The sequence below is a fragment of the Semicossyphus pulcher genome, unplaced genomic scaffold (genome assembly GCF_022749685.1).
Source record: "Semicossyphus pulcher isolate SPU_LCO1_2020_fin unplaced genomic scaffold, fSemPul1.0.p SCAF_3, whole genome shotgun sequence".
In the NCBI taxonomy this organism is placed as follows: Eukaryota; Metazoa; Chordata; class Actinopteri; order Labriformes; family Labridae; genus Semicossyphus; species Semicossyphus pulcher.
Window position 1 is genome coordinate 35,250,001 of NW_027211704.1, and position 22,725 is coordinate 35,272,725.

Consider the following 22,725-nt stretch of genomic DNA (forward strand, 5'->3'; position numbering starts at 1 on the left):
TTTGCGCTGGGTGTACGATAGGGCCCAACATATTTAACTTAAAGCAGCTGTGAGAAAGGTTCCTTTTGTGTTGATTTTGGCGCCCCCTGTGGACAAAGTATGTAGTAAATCAGCCCATTTAGAGCTCTGGTGATCCAGATTTAGTGATCTTGAAAAGTCTATCTGGATCAGGTTGATCCGATCCAGTTTTATTTAAAAAATGGGACAAAAGGAAGATGGAAAATGATCAAAAATTGTATCACCAAATCCAGATTTCTGATCCACCTTTTGAACAGTTGGAAGGTGATCACAAACCTGGGCTTATTTGAAAACTGCATCAATAAGTCAGTAAGTAAAGTTTTCCTTTCTGTAGTTTCTTTGTGCTGTTGTAGCTGGTTTGTTAGGACAACTTTTCCACAGGCTGCAGGGTTCCCCTCACAGTTCCCTGTCAGGCCTGTTGGGCAGCTCAGAGGCTGGGAGCTTATCAGCTGACTGTGGCCTGAAGCAGTTAAGGTGGGCAAGTGTATCCCTGTGGACAGGACGTAAGTCCATCAGAGGGGTTTACCCCAATCTGTCTCTCTAATGCTGAGTGCCAAGCACAGGGGCTTAGTCCTTCCAAAGACTCTGCCAAAGATCAAACCCCAGAGCTCACAGTGTCAGGCCGGACACTCTTACCTGCACCGCTGATAACACGAATATCCTCCTCGGGGATGTTGGGAACAGCAGAGCCCTCCTAATCTCTGCCTCTGACTGGGTTTACAGCTCTGTACTAACACTTCAGTCGCTGTAGGTATTACAAGGATATTTGTACTTAATGAAAATGTGATTTAAATTTACTCTACTGGTAATGCTGAGGAAGTCCATCACATGAAGACGAGCTTGTAGGCCTGAGCTGATAATCTGTCTGACTCCACACTGTGGTCACTTTTTGAAAACTTTGCACACAGTCAGCTCAACAGCAGTCAGAGTGGAGCTTACACAGTTTGGATAAAAAACACTTTCAGCGGCCACATCTTTGGGTTTCATGAATTCTATTCTCCCTCCAATTCAAGCACCAACAAGCCTCTTTGAGTTTACACTGCATGTATCACAGTTTACTGTTTAGCTGAGCTGCATGTTGGGAAAGGATAGCATGTGAAAAACAAGCAATCTGCCTGTAACCCATGTAAAAAACTGTAACGTTCAGAGAGCATTACTGAGTTATAACTGATCATTTTCATGTCTTCTACCTCTCCTGTGGTGTACCTCAAGGCTCTATCATAGGCCCTACATTATTTTCATTGTGTGTTTGCACCGGGCTTTATTGTTTTGTTTTGTGATAAAGTCATCATCCTGTGTTCGACACCCTGTTATACTCAGAAGATTATCTTCAGTCTCTTAACTTGACTTGAGGGTTTGGAAATACGCGATCGAACACAATTTTCTTCTGCTAATGCGAGTAAAACAGAGGTTCTGATTATTGGTCACAAAAAGTTCTCCTCACGTGTACCACTCTTTGGTAGTAGCTGGTGTATTCACCCCCATTTCTATTCTCCAAAACTCGAATCTGTTTTCAGAGCTCGGCTTGGCACCAGTTTACACCTCGTTAATCCAAACTCAGCATTAGACTCCTGAGATCGTTTCACCTGCAGAGCTTTGACATAAACATTTGCCAACAGTACCTACAGTGTTACTTATTCCTGTATTCCAGTATTTTCACATGCTTCATCTTCCTGGTATCTGTACAAACTATGTCAAAAGGTTTCGTAAGTGAATAAACTATAATAAATGATCAATGTTTTAAAATTGTGTCCATCATGAAATACAAAAATGGAAATGTTTCTTCATTAGATTTGACTAAATAAACATAAAAAACAATATTAAAGAATTCTGAATGTAGAAACATGAAAAATATGAAGTAAAGTTTCTGATCATCTGCAGTAAAACTACAAAGGTGTTTTAGCTTAATGAAGTGTAGCGTCTGAGCATCTTCAAATGCTTCATATCACAAAAACCTGCACAACCGAAGGGTCACGTTATTTCAGTAATGCTCATGATACTTTGACCTCAGCCAGACAGATACAACAGAAACAACATACAATATAATGAAGCTAACGACAGAAACGTTAGTTTTCGGCTGAAAAGCACAAAAGCTTTTATAGTTAGTTTGATTTTAGATACATTTAAACAGGATTAGCGTACAAGGGGAGCCTGATTTGGCTGCACTGAGTTAGTGAAATGTAAAATACATATATGAACTGACTGACGTATGGTAATCGTGGTTTCCTCCTAATACTGAAGAACAATAACAGTTTTTCATCCACCCGTCCAACCATTATTTATACCACTTATCCTGTCCAGGATCGCAGGGGGGGGGCTTGAGCCCATCCCAGCTGTCATTGGGCAAGAGGCGGGTTACACCTGCCAGTCAATCAGAATGAACCTAGCGAGCATGTGTCTGGACTGTGGGAGGAAGCACGGGGAGAACATCGAGCAGACTCCACATGGACAGCCCCCCTACGTCCGAACTGGGATTCAGACCAGGAACCTTCTAGCAGTGAGGCGGCAGCGCTAATCACTGCAGCACCGTGCAGCCCATCGGTTTGTCAAGAATCCCGATATAAACAGATAGTTAGATCCGCAGGGACGCCGTTCAAATGATTATTGTTTATCCCGGCAGAGCCTGATGGAGTTTTGCTAACGCTTATTAACGCCGCTCACCAGATTGTGTTTCACATTTCACAGAGGCTCATTTCATTCAGTAGTTTTCATAAGAATCTAATAACGCCTAAAGGTCATGCAATCATGGTCAGACCCTTTAAACTTTCCTAATAAGTTTTCCCATCCTATAACTTTCCTCACATTAAAACAAGATTGAGTTCCAGCCTCTGGCGTTTGGTGAAAACGAGCTAATTGTATCAACGTCTGGGAGCTTTAATAACCTGTTGTAACCAAAAACATCACAGCCAGTACACAGAGCTGAACACCTGGGGAATGCACCTGTTGTCCGTTAATAAATCTCAGCGCTGTGATTGCTTCATCAGGACCAAGAGGTGAAACAACACCCGGGTCGCACCAAACAGACCATCAGAAATATGTCACTTTTATTACGCAACATGTCACACCTGCACTCCTGCACTGGTAACATAAAACCAGGACATCATAACTGCCTTATTTTTACATCACAGTCATTTCACTGCAAAATGAAGCTCATTGAGTTTCATAGGAAAGTGTCCTCTCTCTGCACGAATGGCAATGAGATTATTTTCTGGTGGCACGTCGGCTCGTCTGGAAGCCTTTAGGCTGATAAAATGGGACAAACAGTGACAGTCAGCCATTTTCAACACCGCTCTAATGCTCTGCTTGACATGGATTTCTGCTATATTGTCATTTGTTGGTGATTTGTAATTGCAGAATAACAGAGTGTGTTTTATTCTCTTATTTTTACACTGAGAGGAAAACAGGGAAATTAAATCTTCTGAGGCTAACAAGGAAAGTTTTGGAGTAACGGCTGTAAAAGAATATAATTCAGTTTTTCTGCATCTCAACAAGCAAGGTCGGACAATGTGTGGATCACACATGTAACACACAGCAGAAGATCATCCGTCAGACTCGTTCTCACCAACAGGAAATACTGTTTATGAAAGCGAGTGGTGTTGCCTGGGAAGAGTTATTTCAATCGACAAACCAATTATTCAACAACTTACTGCAGCTCTACTGTAGAGGTTTTCAGGAGAGCAGACACCTTTTTCTTCAGTCATTCTTCCATCCTGCAGGTCATCCATCTCAACATTCTTTCATCCACACGTTCGCCTTCGACTCCACTCATTCATCTGTTGGCTCTTACCTTTTCTGCAGACTGTGCCGTGCCGAAGAAGATGGGTATAAAGGCCAGCCATACGATGCAGGTGGTGTACATGGTGAACCCGATGGGCTTGGCCTCGTTAAAATTCTCCGGCACCCCGCGGGTCTTTATGGCGTAAACAGTACACGTCACCATCAATAAGATACTGTATCCCAATGAACAGATAATCTGAAGATCCGTGATGTCACATTTCAACACCCCTCTGGCTAGATCCGGGTTAAAGGTCTTCTGCTCATCATAGTCAATGATGGTGTTGGGCGGATCCACCACAAACCAGATGAACACTCCCAGCAGCTGGACCGAGATGAGGCTGGAGGTGATCGCCAGCTGTGAGGTGGGGCTGATCAGCCTGGGTGCCGTCACCGACTTCTTGCCCTGCTCGAAGATTCGGTAGATGCGGTTGGTTTTGGTGAGGAGGGCGGCGTAGCTGATGCACATACCCAGACCCAGGAAAATCCTCCTGAATGAGCATACGCCCACGTCTGGCTTGGCGATCATGAGGAATGTGATGATGTAACATAAAAATATCCCAGTCAGCAGAACGTAACTCAGCTCCCGGCCTGACGCCCGGACAATCGGCGTATCGTTGTACCGTATGAACGTAGCCATGACACCAATTGTAGCGATGATCCCGAGCATCGCCAGGAACACCGGAATGACCGCCCAGGGCGAGTGCCACTCCAGTTTGATGATGGGTATGGGCTGGCATGTTGTTCGGTTGCCGTTGGGCCTCATGTTATAGGAGCAGAGCTTGCAGGTGAACTCATCGGACTGGTACTGGTATCCGTCACAGGGCTCGCAGTGCCAGCAGCAGGGCATGCCTTTCACCACCTTCTTCCTCTCACCGTTCCGACAGGGAAGGCTGCACACCGAGCTGGGAATGTCCAGTTCCCCCCGAGGCCACTGCATGTCCTCGATCTGGAGGCAGAGCAAGAGACACATCAGCGGTTAGAACAGTGGTTCCATGTTTATTTTCATGGCATTGATGACATCCGAGTACTCTGATCTGTTTAAAAAAACGTCTTTCATTATTTTTAAGCTTAAATCAAAGGTTTGATAATATTGCCTTTAGTATCTTGGTGCAGGGAGAAGAACCTGTAGGTGTAACATCACTGACAGGTAAGGCTTTGTCTTGTGTTGAGTCATGTCACTGGCTTGCACCTAAAGACAAGGCAATGCATCAACGGATCCAAACAGCTATCGGTTGGGTTGTGATCAAATGAGGTTCTGACATTCATGTTCAGAACTGTAATGACCTTGTGATCCTCTCACTTTTCATCTAGCACCATCATCAGGTCAACATTTTACAGGTCCCAATGAAAAAATACCTGCTAAACTAATGACATTCCCATCAGCCTCAGCGGGACTTTACGCATCATTGCCTTTATTTTTAGGGAAGCTGAAGAGAGACAGGAAATATCAGCTGTGTCCCAATTCAGGGGCTGCTTCCTTCAAAGGACATACATGACCAGTCAAAAGTTTGGACACATTTTCTCATACAAGTGAATGGGAAAGTGTGTCCAAACACGAAGGATCCATCGGGTGCATCCTTCGTGGCCCAACGAATCCCAAGATTCATTGTGTGCTGATTCAAACGAGATGCTGGACTCTTAAACAGATCAGAATACACTTTAAATGTCAGTTTTTGGTTTCAACTCGATCAAATAGCTAGAGATACAAAAGTTTAAAAAAACTATGTTGTAAATAAATTATCTTTAAAATAATCGGATAAGTTATGCAACGTTAGTTATGCTAGCTAATTAGCCCGTTAGGGGCAGGAACAGCTGGTGATGCACACAGAAAAACCTCTCTGACTCCTTCGAAGGATGCAGCTTCTGAATTGAGACACAGCTAAAAGGAGAAGAGAGAGGGGGGTGGGTCGAACCTACAGCCGCTGCAACGAGGACGGTAGCCTCTGTTCAAGGGGCGCCTGCTCTACCCACTGGCGCCCGCACGCCGCACCTTTCTGTCATTTAGACCCGACAATGCGTTAAAAAAGATTGCTGTCCTCTCGATTCCTGACAGCCCATCTTTCTGACTGATACATATATATATATATATATATATATATGATAAACTGGACTGCATTAATGGTCATTTTTAAAGATATTACTTATTTCCTCAGTTTTGAAACAAGAGACGTACAATAAATAAATGAAGTGAACAAATCTTACTGCACTTTGGAAACGCTGATTCAACAGAGGACAAACTGTCTCAAACATAATAAAAAGTCACAACAGTTCAGTTATTTGACTTCTTCAGTTTGAGGCTAACTAAATGTAAAACGCTCAGGTCATAAACTGAGCCTGTTGTTAGGATATAACACAGATCCTGTCTACTTCTTTAACAAGATAAAGAATTAATAAACCGGATTATTCTTCTTGAACATTGAAACAAAATGTCGTCTCCACATATCCAGTAAGCGTTCTGCAGAACTAGTTTTCAGTAACGACGTGGTGAGTGTTCTCTGAGGTTCTGCTCGCTCACATTTATGCCTCAGATTTTATCTTCCAGTGTTTAGCGCTGCTGTTAAACAAGAGGTCTGCTTCGGCTCTGGCTTGTTACCAAAGTAAAGGTCTCATTGATTTGACAGCTTGACTGCTGCTAATGAGTAATGAAAAGTCTATTAGTGAAACATCAATATGGATGAATTCCACCAGGATCATAGCTCTGCACTGAGCGGACGTCTCAGTTATCTGCAGCTTCAACTCAGTCCAGAATATAATCACTGCTCGGCTTCAGAGGCCCGGACTGCTTCAGATACAGCTGAGCAATAAATCAATCTCAGTGAGGTAAAAGTGATACTACGTTTCTATAAGAACGATAAACTTGTTACTCATGTAAAGATCTAACAGCAGAGGAAATTAACACAACAACATCCAGTCAGTCTGTGTTTGTTAGCTACAAGAAGAGAGTCGATTGCTTCTGGTGAAGAGGAACGAGTGGAAACAAGATGAACACACAGTGAGCTCGTGTTATCCTCCAAAGCTGAACAACCTGTAAACAAGGTAACGTAATGATGTGGCCTTAAGCAGCAGAAAAACTAAAGATGTTCTAACCTAAGCAATTCTGCTAGCGGTCGCATCACCAGACATCTTGTGCCTGCTGAGGAGCGTTGGAAAGACACAGGCTGTGTTCGAAGTTGCATACTATGTATGTACATAGGCCTAGCATGTGGTATGTAGTACGGAGCCGTACGCTACGCCAGGCGCCAGTTTCTGGTCTTGGAAAGTAGAAGCAAACTACCGCTTCTTTAGCTATAGCGCCCCCTTCTGCTCTTCTGCTGCTGTTCACCATTTCAACTTCTGTTGTGACGTTCCAGCGCTTTGCATTGTGGGATACAGCAGGCGAGGCAGACATAAGCTGCTGCATTCTGATTTTGTTTTACCAGTTTTAATTTACCAGGTTTATTAATTTAGGAGGACTCCATGATGAACAGCACTAACGTTAACCCTGCTTGCATCCCCTCCTGATGTCTGCTGCAGAAACTTTGATTTTGACTTAGACTGCTTTATTCCTCATTCTTTTTTTCAGCACTCCTATAACTCCATATATGACACACAGCACAGTCATGTACTAATATCGCCTTAAAGATAAAAGTCAGGGCAGAAAACTCCCGCTGACATGTAAACACATCGAACTCTCAAAGCAGACAAAAAGAGTCCATACAGGATGCATGATGTTGTTACGAGGGGCCATATGGCAAAAATATGATCACAATAATAATTTCTATACTGATCAATATTGATAAGGATATATTATTGGCTGATGCTGCTCATTTGTAGAGTTTTGTGATAACTCATCTTTAAAGAGAGCAGTGCACTGTCACCGTCTTTCTTTTCCACTGATTCAACTCTTTTTTGTCACTTGAACAGAAAACAATCAAATTTCTTCCCCATCATTTGTGTTGGGAAATGGGCGTGTCCTTCCTTTGCAGGCAGATGAGCCGGCGCACAAGTTGTGCTTGTTGACAGATCTCTGTTAGATCATCTGTATCGTAAAAACAGATCCGAACAAGTAGAAATATCCAAAACATTTAATAGTCAACATGTTCTGAATGTAAAAAGCATTCTGTAAATCAGATCACAACACTTCTTCTTGACTCTGTGCCCGGGCTCTGGCAGCCGCAGCTCTGCTGACTGACGGTGGACTGATGTTGATGATCCTGTCAGACAGCTGCTGCGTGTTTTAAGGAAAGAACTTGGAGGGATTTCAGACGTGACCCAGAGCTGATCAGGTACATCCCCACTCAGATCATCTACAGTCTGAATCAGTGTTTGGCTGCAGGAGCCGGGGGCTGGATGTTATCATGTCCGACCCCCCGGCTCGCTGTGTGCTGCTTCTAGAAAGCCCAGCTGATAGTCTGGGATAAAAAGCTGCATGGGGCGAACAGCCTGAGTCAGCTGCTGGGTCGTATTTGGCCTCAGTGAGGATTCAGAATCACAACAACAACACCCAAACAGCCTCTCTAATCTCCCTCGCTCCTGAAGGCAGCAGAAGAAAAGAAAGGGAGACTTCTTCCCTCCCACTCGTCTCCTGCACGTCACACTCCTTCTCTTTCTTCATTTCCTCTCTATTACGCTTTTCTGATCATATTCATCAGCCACATCCATCCATCACTCCCACGTTTTGTCCACTTCACTCTGAGCTTTTTATTGAGTGACACAAATCCCTGCTGCGCCTCCTCCTCAGTAATGGCTCGCAGGCAGGTGACTGTGCTCCCCGTTTAGCATATGAGGTGCATTAAATCTGACTTGTCGTGTAAGAAACAAGCTTTCCTCGACAGAATTGATGAGCAGCAGACTTGTTCGGTTATAGAGTGACTCACAGCTGCATGAATCCAAAAGGATTTCAGACTGCAGGTTCAAATAGGATTCAGAATGCCAGCAGCGACGGCGGGTCAATCATTTAAATGGAAACACCATCCGTCTCCTCGGTCAGGAGCGCTGCGAGCCGCCGAGCGTGTTCAATAATTCACGCAGGTCTTTGAAGAGGTGTCACGGCTGCTGGAGTGAGCCGGACAAGACGTCTCTCTGCTCTTAAATCTCTGACTGTGTGCTCGTACAGAATCCACATGTCGCAGCTGAAGACGAGTGTTTGAAGGAGATGAAGGCGCGGGGTCCTGAACCCGGCCTGCACCCTGACAGACTTTATCAACAGATGAATAGATGAGGTGATGGGGGCACGGACTCCATCTTACAGGTGGGAGAAGAAACACACGAGGGGCGCAGAAGCTGCTCCGTGTGGTTTTAACAGCTTAATTATCAGGTGAGCTTGTGAGCTCTTTGGATTTTCCTCGTAGCATTCTGTCAGCCCTGCCTGCTATGAATTATGTTCATGCAGTAATGGAAAGAGCCATATGTCTATAACTTCATTATCTCACTGGATAAAGGACTTCATCAGTGACTGAGCTTTAAACAGTGACAGCTTGGTTGCAGGTGAGCTAGCCTCCCAGCACCTGTGGATAATAAAGCTCCTTTTAAGAACCTCACTGAAGGAATTCTAACGTAAAATCCACATGAGCTAACGTTGGCAGCAGCTCGGCTCGTGGATCCTTCATCAGACATCTTGTGTGCTTTACTGTGTTTATGCTGGTTTTAATCCCACAGACTGTTTGTTTTGGAGAGGACACCTGCGGTTAAATTATCTTAAAACCTTTTGAACGACGATCACTGAAGAAGACGAGATGAGCACCTAGAAACAAGCTAGCAGCAGCTCTGCTCGTAGCCCCTCCTGACATCTTGTGTCCGACGAAGAAGAGCATCTGAGAAACACTGCTTAATAATGTGAGCGTTTACATCACTGGTTGGTTGCCACGATTGGCTATAATATTTGTGTTATTATGTGACTTTAGTCATAAAGATGGTTTGTTAGGATCCAAACAATATTTAAGTTACACACAATGAACCCCTGTGAGGTAAAATCAGTGTTTTTCTGAATGGAGTCTGGTGTGTGTGCAGAGAGCGATGTAACGTCTGTGTGTGGTTAAAACAATCATCTTCCTCTGTAACTAAAAGGTCTATCTCTGTAGGGATCCTTTCTGTCATGTTGTCACACACTTAGAAGAACAATCTGAGCCTGTGAGTGGAAACAACAAGAACTTTTAGTGGACGACCTTTGACCCATCAAGGATTATGTTGCAGACATTACAGCCTGTTTCACTGCTGCAGGATGAACACATCTACTGGAGACACTCACACACGTTGTGTATTCATCATTTACACCCCAACATATGAAAATAAGGCTCAGGTTTAAAAAGACAGCTTTTCTTCTCTCTGTGTGTCTCTCCTCCGTCCCTGTTTCTCTTATCAGTCCCCTACAGACCTTTGCTCCTCCACCTGCCTCTGCTCTGCTGTCAGACTCTGCTACCGATAAACCGTCTGCCCACCTTAAAGTCATTGTCGGCTGCTGGTCATGTGAACACTTCAAATGGCCTGACATTAAGCGTCAGTCTGAATGGATACGCTGTAAACCGTCAGAAACAAGCACACCACCTGCGAGGAGGAAGAAAGGGAAGCTGTCCTGCTTCTGCAGATACCCGCGGAGGGACAGCGTCTCTTTCAGCGCCTCCTTCTCTGCGTTTGTTCAACATGTTTCTGTCTCTGACTGAGTATTCGTGCTCCTCTTTTCCTCACAGCTCAGGGACTCTGTGTGTGTGTGTGTGTGTGTGTGTGTGTGTGTGTAGACGGCTGTTATGAAACTGAATCAACAATAACAGGGATCTTCCCATATGGGTCCCAGGATTAAACCATATAAATTGGGGGTTATGTTTGGTACATGTGGGCGGGTATTCTCCGTCCACTGGCTGTTAATCCGCCCGCTCATTAGCCCCCCTCCCCCCTCCTCCCCCGTTCTTCCCACAGCCAGGCGCTGCAGTTCATTATCCGGCCTTTAGGGGGCACCGGTCCCTCAGCTCACCCTTAAAACCTCGCAGGAAATAGTGATTGCATCTACACACTGTTGCCATGGATACGATGCAGGATCCATCTTTCTTTTTTTTTTATTTGTTGGCCTTGAGTCTTCACTGCCCCCCCCCCCTCCTCTCCCTCTGCCTTTGTGCTCCCTGTGAGCATCCTGCCGCCGTCGGTTCATCACGTCACCAAACTGCAGCTGCAGTGAAACGCTGTTAAAGATGCTTCCCTTTGCTCCTCTCTTCCTTACTTACAGATCACACCTACATTTATACAAATACTCTTCCTTACATAATCACTTCTGTCTAATATGTTTTTTAGTAGTAAATAAATAAAACTCTTCAAATAAATCTTGCATAATAATGCATTTATTCCTGATAACGGACACTTCAAAGGGCCTTACCCTGCTTACACCATCGTCACTCTGTAGACCACAAAAAAACACAAATCACTTATTTTTTTCAGCATTTTTCAATCAAAATCTACAGTTTTGAATGAGCCAAGGGTCTGACTACTATCTGAAACAATCATTACAATCACATAAGATCTAATGCAATGGAAACCTTGTTCACCAGTAAATAGAACGGGTCTTAGTAATGATTTAGCAACAGAAGACATTTCTCGTCCACTCAGCTAATAAAGCACTTTGGCTCAGCTATTAGCTAGAAAGCTAACGCTACGCTAACAAGATTCAGAGTTGATTACATTGTGTATTGTTGACATTAAGTAAATATAAGCTAGTTAACCAGCCATGTCATTGTCCCTAAAGAGCTGCACAATATATTGTTTAAACATCATAACAGCAGTCACATCGCAGGACGTGCAACAAGTAGCAAACAATGAAACACGTCAGGCTGCTTTGTTTTTGTTGCTTGATGCAAAAGGAAGGTTTCTTGTGGGGTTCCATTTGTGCCAAAATTCACAGTGTCTATTAGAGCTGGACGTTGGCAAGGACCTCACTGAGTGTTGAGTGTTGTGGTGAGTGATGTGGTGAGTGTTGTGGTGAGTGATGTGGTGAGTGTTGTGGTGAGTGTTGTGGTGAGTGATGTGGTGAGTGTTGTGGTGAGTGATGTGGTGAGTGTTGTGGTGAGTGATGTGGTGAGTGATGTGGTGAGTGTTGTGGTGAGTGTTGTGGTGAGTGATGTGGTGAGTGATGTGGTGAGTGATGTGGTGAGTGATGTGATGAGTGATGTGGTGAGTGTTGTGGTGAGTGATGTGGTGAGTGATGTGGTGAGTGATGTGGTGAGTGTTGTGGTGAGTGTTGTGGTGAGTGTTGTGGTGAGTGATGTGGTGAGTGATGTGGTGAGTGTTGTGGTGAGTGATGTGGTGAGTGATGTGGTGAGTGTTGTGGTGAGTGTTGTGGTGAGTGTTGTGGTGAGTGTTGTGGTGAGTGATGTGGTGAGTGATGTGGTGAGTGTTGTGGTGAGTGATGTGGTGAGTGTTGTGGTGAGTGTTGTGGTGAGTGATGTGGTGAGTGTTGTGGTGAGTGTTGTGGTGAGTGATGTGCTGAGTGATGTGGTGAGTGTTGTGGTGAGTGATGTGGTGAGTGTTGTGGTGAGTGATGTGGTGAGTGTTGTGGTGAGTGTTGTGGTGAGTGTTGTGGTGAGTGATGTGGTGAGTGTTGTGGTGAGTGATGTGGTGAGTGTTGTGGTGAGTGTTGTGGTGAGTGATGTGGTGAGTGTTGTGGTGAGTGTTGTGGTGAGTGATGTGGTGAGTGTTGTGGTGAGTGTTGTGGTGAGTGATGTGGTGAGTGATGTGGTGAGTGTTGTGGTGAGTGTTGTGGTGAGTGATGTGGTGACTGTTGTGGTGAGTGTTGTGGTGAGTGATGTGGTGAGTGTTGTGGTGAGTGATGTGGTGAGTGTTGTGGTGAGTGTTGTGGTGAGTGATGTGGTGAGTGTTGTGGTGAGTGATGTGGTGAGTGTTGTGGTGAGTGTTGTGGTGAGTGTTGTGGTGAGTGTTGTGGTGAGTGATGTGGTGAGTGTTGTGGTGAGTGTTGTGGTGAGTGTTGTGGTGAGTGTTGTGGTGAGTGATGTGGTGAGTGTTGTGGTGAGTGATGTGGTGAGTGTTGTGGTGAGTGTTGTGGTGAGTGATGTGGTGACTGTTGTGGTGAGTGTTGTGGTGAGTGATGTGGTGAGTGTTGTGGTGAGTGTTGTGGTGAGTGATGTGGTGAGTGTTGTGGTGAGTGTTGTGGTGAGTGATGTGGTGAGTGTTGTGGTGAGTGATGTGGTGACTGTTGTGGTGAGTGATGTGGTGAGTGATGTGGTGAGTGATGTGGTGAGTGTTGTGGTGAGTGATGTGGTGAGTGTTGTGGTGAGTGTTGTGGTGAGTGTTGTGGTGAGTGATGTGGTGAGTGATGTGGTGAGTGATGTGGTGAGTGTTGTGGTGAGTGTTGTGGTGAGTGATGTGTTGAGTGTTGTGGTGAGTGATGTGGTGAGTGATGTGTTGAGTGTTGTGGTGAGTGATGTGGTGAGTGATGTGGTGAGTGATGTGGTGAGTGTTGTGGTGAGTGATGTGCTGAGTGATGTGGTGAGTGATGTGGTGAGTGATGTGGTGAGTGTTGTGGTGAGTGTTGTGGTGAGTGATGTGGTGAGTGATGTGGTGAGTGTTGTGGTGAGTGTTGTGGTGAGTGTTGTGGTGAGTGATGTGGTGACTGTTGTGGTGAGTGATGTGGTGAGTGATGTGGTGAGTGTTGTGGTGAGTGATGTGGTGAGTGTTGTGGTGAGTGTTGTGGTGAGTGATGTGGTGAGTGATGTGGTGAGTGATGTGGTGACTGTTGTGGTGAGTGATGTGGTGAGTGATGTGGTGAGTGATGTGGTGAGTGTTGTGGTGAGTGATGTGGTGAGTGTTGTGGTGAGTGTTGTGGTGAGTGTTGTGGTGAGTGATGTGGTGAGTGATGTGGTGAGTGATGTGGTGAGTGTTGTGGTGAGTGATGTGCTGAGTGATGTGGTGAGTGATGTGCTGAGTGATGTGGTGAGTGATGTGGTGAGTGTTGTGGTGAGTGATGTGGTGAGTGATGTGGTGAGTGTTGTGGTGAGTGTTGTGGTGAGTGATGTGGTGAGTGATGTGGTGAGTGTTGTGGTGAGTGATGTGCTGAGTGATGTGGTGAGTGTTGTGGTGAGTGATGTGGTGAGTGATGTGGTGAGTGATGTGCTGAGTGATGTGGTGAGTGTTGTGGTGAGTGATGTGGTGAGTGTTGTGGTGAGTGTTGTGGTGAGTGATGTGCTGAGTGATGTGGTGAGTGTTGTGGTGAGTGTTGTGGTGAGTGTTGTGCTGAGTGATGTGGTGAGTGATGTGGTGAGTGTTGTGGTGAGTGTTGTGCTGAGTGATGTGCTGAGTGATGTGGTGAGTGTTGTGCTGAGTGATGTGGTGAGTGTTGTGGTGAGTGTTGTGCTTAGTGATGTGGTGAGTGTTGTGGTGAGTGTTGTGCTGAGTGATGTGGTGAGTGTTGTGGTGAGTGTTGTGGTGAGTGTTGTGGTGAGTGATGTGGTGAGTGATGTGGTGAGTGTTGTGCTGAGTGATGTGGCGAGTGTTGTGGTGAGTGTTGTGGTGAGTGTTGTGGTGAGTGATGTGCTGAGTGATGTGGTGAGTGTTGTGGTGAGTGATGTGGTGAGTGATGTGGTGAGTGTTGTGGTGAGTGATGTGGTGAGTGTTGTGGTGAGTGTTGTGGTGAGTGTTGTGCTGAGTGATGTGGTGAGTGTTGTGGTGAGTGATGTGCTGAGTGTTGTGGTGAGTGATGTGGTGAGTGTTGTGGTGAGTGATGTGGTGAGTGATGTGGTGAGTGATGTGGTGAGTGATGTGCTGAGTGTTGTGGTGAGTGATGTGGTGAGTGATGTGGTGAGTGTTGTGGTGAGTGTTGTGGTGAGTGTTGTGGTGAGTGATGTGGTGAGTGTTGTGGTGAGTGATGTGGTGAGTGTTGTGGTGAGTGTTGTGGTGAGTGATGTGGTGAGTGTTGTGGTGTCCACAGTACAAGATGATCAGGCTGACTTTAGGCCTGGTTCACCCCTTCAGACTAAAGTGATCGATGTTCTGATGGTTCTAAAGATGATCTCCAGATGTTCCTGTGGTGTGACAGATGTTTGAGGGATTGTCCTTCTGATCTGCTCAGAAGAACGTCGATATCAAAGACATTCAATATTTATGATCTGGTATCCTGTTGTGTGGGGGGAACCCCGAGGACAGCCGAGCACGCTCTCCGTGGATCGTCACGTGGAACCAAACGTTAGCCAATTAGGAAGCGAGCTGACTGAAGCAGGAAGCACTAACTAGGAAGTGGCTGATGCTAACATGTGCTTTGCTCCAACACCAGCTAAGGAGTGATTAAATATGTCGTTTTTACTCGGCTGATTGTCTCCAGATTTTCACCATGTTGTCTTTTCATTTTCAGATCTGTCAGGAAACAGTTTTTTTTTCAGATTGTCTTTCCTGATATTAGCATTTTAGCTTCCCACCTGGACGGTGACATCGGAGGAAAATGGCCGCTGAGTGAAAATGGTTTGTACTGAAGCTCATCGACCAACACATTTTCACAGTGCTCTGTTTCTGCACTGCGGTGGGCTCATACACGTCTGCAAACGTTTAATTACAATAAAAAGCATAAAACGTTTAAGACAAATCAAAACGATGCTGCTGCTGCCAAGTCAAATATTGTCACTATAATCTCTGTGAGATAAATACTGCAGTGATCGTATTCATTTATATGTGTGTGTATGCTGTAGGAGACAAAAGGATTCATGCTAACACTTTAACCTTAAAGGTATTTGTTCCTTAAATGAGCTGATGCTTCATTAAGCTGCACACAGGTATCACAGGACACCGATGCCTCCCTCAGTGCAGCATGGATTCAAAGTGAACTGAGTGAAGCTTATAAAAAATACATTGTGTTATGATTATGTCATGCAGCTGCTGAATTTGGGTCCTGGCACATTTGTGAGTTGATTTAGTCTCTCTTTCTAAACCTTCCTTAAATCCCAGAGGAAACGCGTGAGGTCTGTTACGTGTTCAGCCTTGGACGCCTCGCTGCGACTCCCATTATTTAAAGCAAATAATGAAAACATCAGTGTTTCCCCTCCACAGGTGAGGAATGCACCGCCTTTGTTCTCCTCTGAATAAATCTGAATAAAACACACTTCCAGCCCGTCTTCAAAGAAAAGTAACTGTTCGGGAAAAACAGGAACATTTGAATAATTTGATTCCTCTCAGCTGCAATCCTGAGACACAACAGTGCAAGACGGAGCGCAGGACGAGGAGAGCAGAGTTAAACAGCTGAAACAAATGCCTCCCTGCTCTACCTACAGTGTGTGTGAGTCTGTATTTACAGGCAGCGCCGCTCTGGGAACAAACTGTCACTGATGCATCAGACTTTAGTCGAAGGTTTGTGGAGGTAGAACAGCGTCTGAATACAGGTTCCTCCCTGCTGTTCTCAGTGGACTGCTGAATCTGAGGCACACAGCAGAGATAAACACGGCTGCAATGTTCACACGCGTCCACATTAATCTTTGAATCTTTTAAAAAACATCACTTTTCTTCCTCAAAAGGCCCCGTCTCACACCTGACACAAAGCACACTCTCACTGCTAGTTTCCCACCAGCAGTTGTCATTTTTCTGCCCAGAAACCACGTTGTGCTACCAGCAGAAGTACTTGCCTCCATCTTGGCGCCCAGGGGTGCATTGATGACCTCGTTGCTATCGTGAGGCAGCAGAAAGCAACCAACAAAAACCAGATGTAACCCTGCTGTGAGGAGTTTTTATCTGGGATGACCATTTCTATATATTTATATGTAATGTGTGTCAGACGAGCAGATTAACTGCACGCTGCAGAAACACGTAGATGTCCTCCCTCTCCTGCTGCCCCTCAAAGATTCCTGCTCGAGCCCTGCACGGGCCGAAAACTCCATCCTGAGACCGGCAGCCTGCGTGCTCTGCTGCACACAGAAACACACACTCACACAGGCTTCATCTGTTATAGGCCTCAAACATTCAAACGCTGCCCACAAATAACAACACGGATCGTCCAGTGTCCTTCACACTCACAGAGTGAATTATGCTTTTATCCCTCTGTTGTTGTCGTCTCTGTCTTGTATTGCATGTATTGAGTTCTGATGTGCACCTCTGTGTGTCTGATATAATGAAAGATAAATATGCCGAGCTCAGATCGAGCAGCAAAAAGAAGTCAATCAAGTTTTACAGCCGACTTTTCTCTGATGTTACAACACAGACGTTAACATGCCGCGTGATCCTCTCACATGTCTGCACATTTATATGATTCATGCAGTTACACTGCAGAGGCTCGTGCATGCACACACGGTCTCTGCGACTATCCAGGCATCAAGATACAGTGTCCTGTGTGTGTGTGTGTGTGTGTGTTCTGTGTGTGTGTGTGTGTGTGTGTGTGTGTGTGTGTGTGTGTGTTCTGTGTGTGTGTGTGTTGTGTGTGTGTTCTGTGTGTGTTCTGTGTGTGTGTCCTGTGTGTGTGTGTGTGTGTGTGTGTGTTCTGTGTGTGTCCTGTGTGTGTGTGTGTGTGTTCTGTGTGTGTTCTGTGTGTGTTCTGTGTGTGTGTGTGTGTCCTGTGTGTGTGTGTGTGTTCTGTGTGTGTCCTGTGTGTGTGTTTTGTGTGTGTGTGTGTGTTCTGTGTGTGTTCTGTGTCTCTGTCCTGTATGTGTTCTGTGTGTGTGTGTGTGTGTGTGTGTGTGTGTGTGTGTGTGTGTTCTGTGTGTGTCCTGTGTGTGTGTTTTGCGTGTGTGTGTGTGTTCTGTGTGTGTTCTGTGTGTGTTCTGTGTGTGTGTCCTGTGTGTGTGTGTGTGTGTGTGTGTGTTCTGTGTGTGTCCTGTGTGTGTGTTTTGTGTGTGTGTGTGTGTGTTCTGTGTGTGTGTCCTGTGTGTGTGTGTGTGTGTGTTCTGTGTGTGTCCTGTGTGTGTGTTTTGTGTGTGTGTGTGTGTGTTCTGTGTGTGTTCTGTGTCTCTGTCCTGTGTGTGTTCTGTGTGTGTGTGTGTGTCCTGTGTGTGTGTTTTGTGTGTGTGTGTGTATGTGTCCTGACTCTGTTCTGTGTGTGTGTGTCCCAGTGGAGGAGGAGAGGTTACATGAGCCTTCCTGCGTGCACACCTGACTTTTAAAGGGAATGTCAGATTGCAACATGCAACCCAAAACACGCCTGACTTGACGCACATTGCGTCTTATTTCTGCCACATTCAGCCTGCAGACAGACGATTGGACACGCCCTGAATGTGCTTGTGCCATGTGCTACAGGTGTTTGGAGAGGAGACACAGAGCTAAGTCCAGGTTAACGACAGCAGCCGTGTGTTCAGATCATGGATGGAAGGTTTGGATGCTGGACTCAAAGATGGCGCCCAAATTAAAACCTTAGTCAGAAACGTTTTCCAGCTGCACATGCTCGTTAGCGCTCTGCTCCTGTCTGGGTCTGGAGATTTGCAGCAGCAGCATCAGGAACAGAAACAGCTCAGATTGACATTTTAAATGAGAAACCAAAGATAAAAAAGAGTTTATCTCGCTCACGCTCAAACATCAGGCTGCTGTCTGTCTGAAAGAAGCTCGGCGTTCAGGAGAGAAAAACAGCGTGGATTTTCAGCTGTTTAACATGAACTCATTCTGACAGTTCATAACGAGGGAAGAAGCAGAAATGTTCGACTTTCTCAGCTGATCATCAGACAGGCTGGATCCTGCAGCATCCTGCTCTCAGACCCTCCTGGCTGGTCCTGGACCTGCTCAGTGTGTGTGGTGTTAGGGCCATTTCTCTCCATCACACTCATAACACCACGAGAGGGGCTGTGAGGGATTGCTCTGGCAGAGATCAAGGTCAAATTTCATTACTCCTAATGAGGCTCAGCAGCCATCAGAATCTCTCCTCTCCATCTCTCTCCGGCTTTCAGACATGAAAGACGAGCAGCCGCAGATCTCTGAGTCAAGCCGGGAGATTTCTGAGTCATTACAGATAACGCTGCGGGAGAAAGGAGACGCTATCTCGCCCCTCGCTGCTGCTGCTGCCGCTGCCGGGTCAGAATCACCTTTAATTGTCAAGAACGTTTACTCTGGAGACTTTTTTCCCGTCTGAAAATTGGTTTTGAAACTTTTGATGTCTGAAAAGAGAAAATGAAAGTGTTTCCTGCTGCAACATTAACAAATAATGTATAAAAAAGAAGAGCATTGAACTGGAAGCAGGCTTTGTGTCATTTCAGGGTCTTCTGCATGAAATCTGCAGGAAGTGTGTATTTGTGTCAGTGCCTATGTGAATATGTATATATATATATATATATATATATATGTAGTGTGTGTTTTCCTCCCTGCTGAGCTGCAGCGCTGCTCTCTGATAGATGCTGTAATCATCCTGTCAGATCACCGAGCTGCTTCATGTATTTTTGAAGAGTGTGCAGCATGTGTTTCCATGGCTGGTGATGATATGGAGACACGGGCGACTGGAGGAGCTCAGAGATCACACCGCGTCTCATTCTCTGCGTTACAATAAAGATCATAAAGCAGTGAGGTCGTGTCATTGTCTTTATTGTTTCTGTAACCTTTAGCCTGCTGGCTCCTGAGCTGAGACACATAAAACATGGCTGACATACGGCCGTGTAGCAGAACTCTGCTTACAAAACATGGCAGCGCCCGCTCCGGGGGGATTGTAGCTTCATATTTGTACCAGAGGAGGAGACGTGTCGGCCATCTTTATATACAATAACTGTTTGTACGTCCTGTTATTCTGCCAGGTTACCACATCCCTCCTTTCAATACACCGCATAATTATCAACAGTATTATTGAAATCTATAAACATGGACGTGTAGGAGCTATCAGTATATTCTGTGTGGGCCGCGGACCCCCGGTGATTTCCCTGCGAGGCCCACTTGCTGTCAGAGCTGAATAGCCCTGCTGTAAACAGGCGGTTCTTTTCTTTTGGTAAAAATAGAGCAACATGCAGAAAAGCTGCAGCGGCATTCTGTGGGAAAGAATCCACTCTGACTTTTCTTCCTTTCTTTCCAAACAAAGCGGCGCTCACAGGCGGAGAGGACGTTTCTCGGCCTGCTCATTGTCTGCAGCACAGACGCCCTCAGAGCTCGTCTCCCAAACTGCATCTGATCAGACCACTAAATCCTTTGGCCAGATTTTCAGCAGCGAGCATGCAGGCTTTTAGGGTCACAGAAAGGCAACATTCCCCCTTTTCTCTGAACCAGTTTTATTTTTAATCCTTCACAGCATGAACGCAGAGACGGGCCTGGACTTGTTGGAAGATGAGATGGTCCTGTCTCTCTCCCTTTCTGTCCGTTCCTCCTGTTCCTCCCTCTTTCTTCTCGTCTGCATTGTGCCGTTAGCTTACAGTGACCTCCCCCCCTGGTGAGGTGACACTGATGAGTGACAGCGTCCGTCTCTTCCAGCTGCAGCGCCGAGCGAGGGCATGCAGGGCAGGAGAGGACCAGATCCAAACATGTCTCCCTCCGTCTGTGATTCTGATGGATGTTTCATTTTGTCTCAGACGCAGCGTCACACCAAGAAGCATGTCTGTTTTACACTACGCTACACCTGGGCGCTATGTTTACATTCTTTTGTGTGTAAATGACTCACAGGTACATAAAGTGTGTGAACGTCTCCAGTAGAAGTGTTCATCCTGCAGCAGTGAAACAGGCTGTAATGGCTGCAACATAACCCTTGATGGGTCAAAGGTCGTCCACTAAAAATTCTTGTTGTTTCCACTGACGGCTCAGATTGTTATTCTAAGTGTGTGACAACATGACAGAAAGGATCCCTACAGAGATAGACCTTTTTGTTACAGAGGAAGATGATTGTTTTAACCACACACAGACGTTACATCGCTCTCTGTAAACACACCAGACTCCATTCATAAAAACACAGATTTTATCTCACAGATCATGGGAGCTGCTTGTCCAATCCATCAGTTACTTTTTGTGTGTAATATTGTTTACACATTTATCATGTTGAATTAGAATTAACCCATTTACACACCTGAGTCCCACAATACCACAAACAAACTTACTGGTGGAGGCAGCGATTGACAAGCAACTCCTGTGAAGCAAAGGTAAAATCAGTGTTTTTATGAATGGAGTCTGGTGTGTGTGCAGAGAGCGATGTAACGTCTGTTTGTGGTTAAAACAATCATCTTCTCTGTAACAAAAAGGTCTATCTCTGTAGGGATCCTTTCTGTCATGTTGTCAGAAGGATTGAAAATCGATGAAGGCACGTAATTGAACATAAACGTATCATATTTAATACATAATCTTAATGTGTCATACATCCTCGTGCTGTGCAGCACAGCTCTGGGTATTAAACACCGTTCTGCAGGGATTTGCTGTTTCACAGCGATTTGCTGCGTCATCATGAGAAGCTGCCATTTCCTAAATGAAGCTGGTAATCCCGTATCATGGATATGAACAATTTAATCCACCTGTTTGAGTCCCACTGAGGCTGAGATTACATTGTTGCACAGCTTTGGAAACATAATCCAACATGTTCCTGGTTTGGATTTTCATATTTGTTCTGCTGGGCTTCAGTTCACCTCGTAACATGATATAATACAGACACATTTTTATTGTCACTACTAAACTATCAACACTAAGCTGCTGAGTATATTTTGGTGTATTGATTTGACAAGCAGCAGTGAGAGCTTCAGGACTTCCTGTGCCCTGGGTTTGTCTCTCAGGTGACATACAGGTGGGCTGTCTGTTGGTGGAAGTTTATAACACTGCATCACGTCTCTGATTTCAGGTACAAACAAAGAAAGAAAAATAACAGTAATGATAAATTAAATCTGTTTTATTAACAGCCAATATCCTCCTAAAAGATGCTTAAACTTAACATCAGTCCAACATGAGACGGGGAATAAATACTAGCTGTATCTCTCTCTGCACCTGCGTACGCAAAACACAAGTCAAACTGCCCCGTCTAACCTGACATGATGTTTATCATCACTAACTCCACCACTTTATTTTGAAAGTCTAACATGATGTTTATCATCACTAACTCCACCACTTTATTTTGAAAGTCTAACATGATGTTTATCATCACTAACTCCACCACTTTATTTTGAAAGTCTAACATGATGTTTATCATCACTAACTCCACCACTTTATTTTGAAAGTCTAACATGATGTTTATTATCACTAACTCCACCACTTTATTTTGAAAGTCTAACATGATGTTTATCATCACTAACTCCACCACTTTATTTTGAAAGTCTAACATGATGTTTATCATCACTAACTCCACCACTTTATTTTGAAAGTCTAACATGATGTTTATCATCACTAACTCCACCACTTTATTTTGAAAGTCTAACATGATGTTTATCATCACTAACTCCACCACTTTATTTTGAAAGTCTAACATGATGTTTATCATCACTAACTCCACCACTTTATTTTGAAAGTCTAACAGAACTTTGGAACATTTATTCCTCTAACTCGTCTTCTTTACCTTTAAAGTCTGACCGTCTTGTTTTGAAAGTCCAACCAGGCCTGGCTTATTTATTGAGGCTAACTTGACTTCCTTGTTTTTGGACCTATAGCTTCATATGTAGAAGCTCAGGGCTGCTGACCAGGCTGCTGTCTCTGACGAGTTTAATGTTGCTAACTTCACCTAAAACAAGTTGAAATACGGAAACAACTGTCTTGTCTAGTGCGATGTTAAGCCCCGAGTACAGTATGAACATAGATCCTGCAGATCACTCAGACATGATCATTATCCAGCTCTGCTTCCTGTGAATCTCACAGACAAACGCAGCTGTGTCTTCGTCCTGAGGAGCTGCAGAGTTAGCAGAGCCGTGTTCCTGGTGGACTCCAGTGAGAGAGTCGTCCTGCTGCAGATTATATGGCCACATAAAAACCCTGACAGAGAGCCATCAGAGCGAAACACAGTCTGATTGACCCATTAAGCCACAGCAAAGCCCTGTGACAGCGGGGAGCTAAAGGCATGGAGGAGAGGGAGAAAATGGCCGACGGAGAATTAAAGACTGTTGACTGTATTTATCTTCA

At 45.1% G+C, this 22,725-nt stretch overlaps 1 protein-coding gene across 1 annotated transcript in view; it reads right to left on the minus strand.

Moving 5' to 3' along the window:
• The window catches only part of grm7 (glutamate metabotropic receptor 7), a 269,504-nt gene that overhangs the window by 55,477 nt on the left and 191,302 nt on the right, over positions 1–22,725 (minus strand). Inside the window, exon 8 of the mRNA XM_069677516.1 lies at positions 3,806–4,741. Coding sequence (XP_069533617.1) covers positions 3,806–4,741 — 936 coding nt within the window. The remainder of the gene's footprint in view (positions 1–3,805; positions 4,742–22,725) is intronic.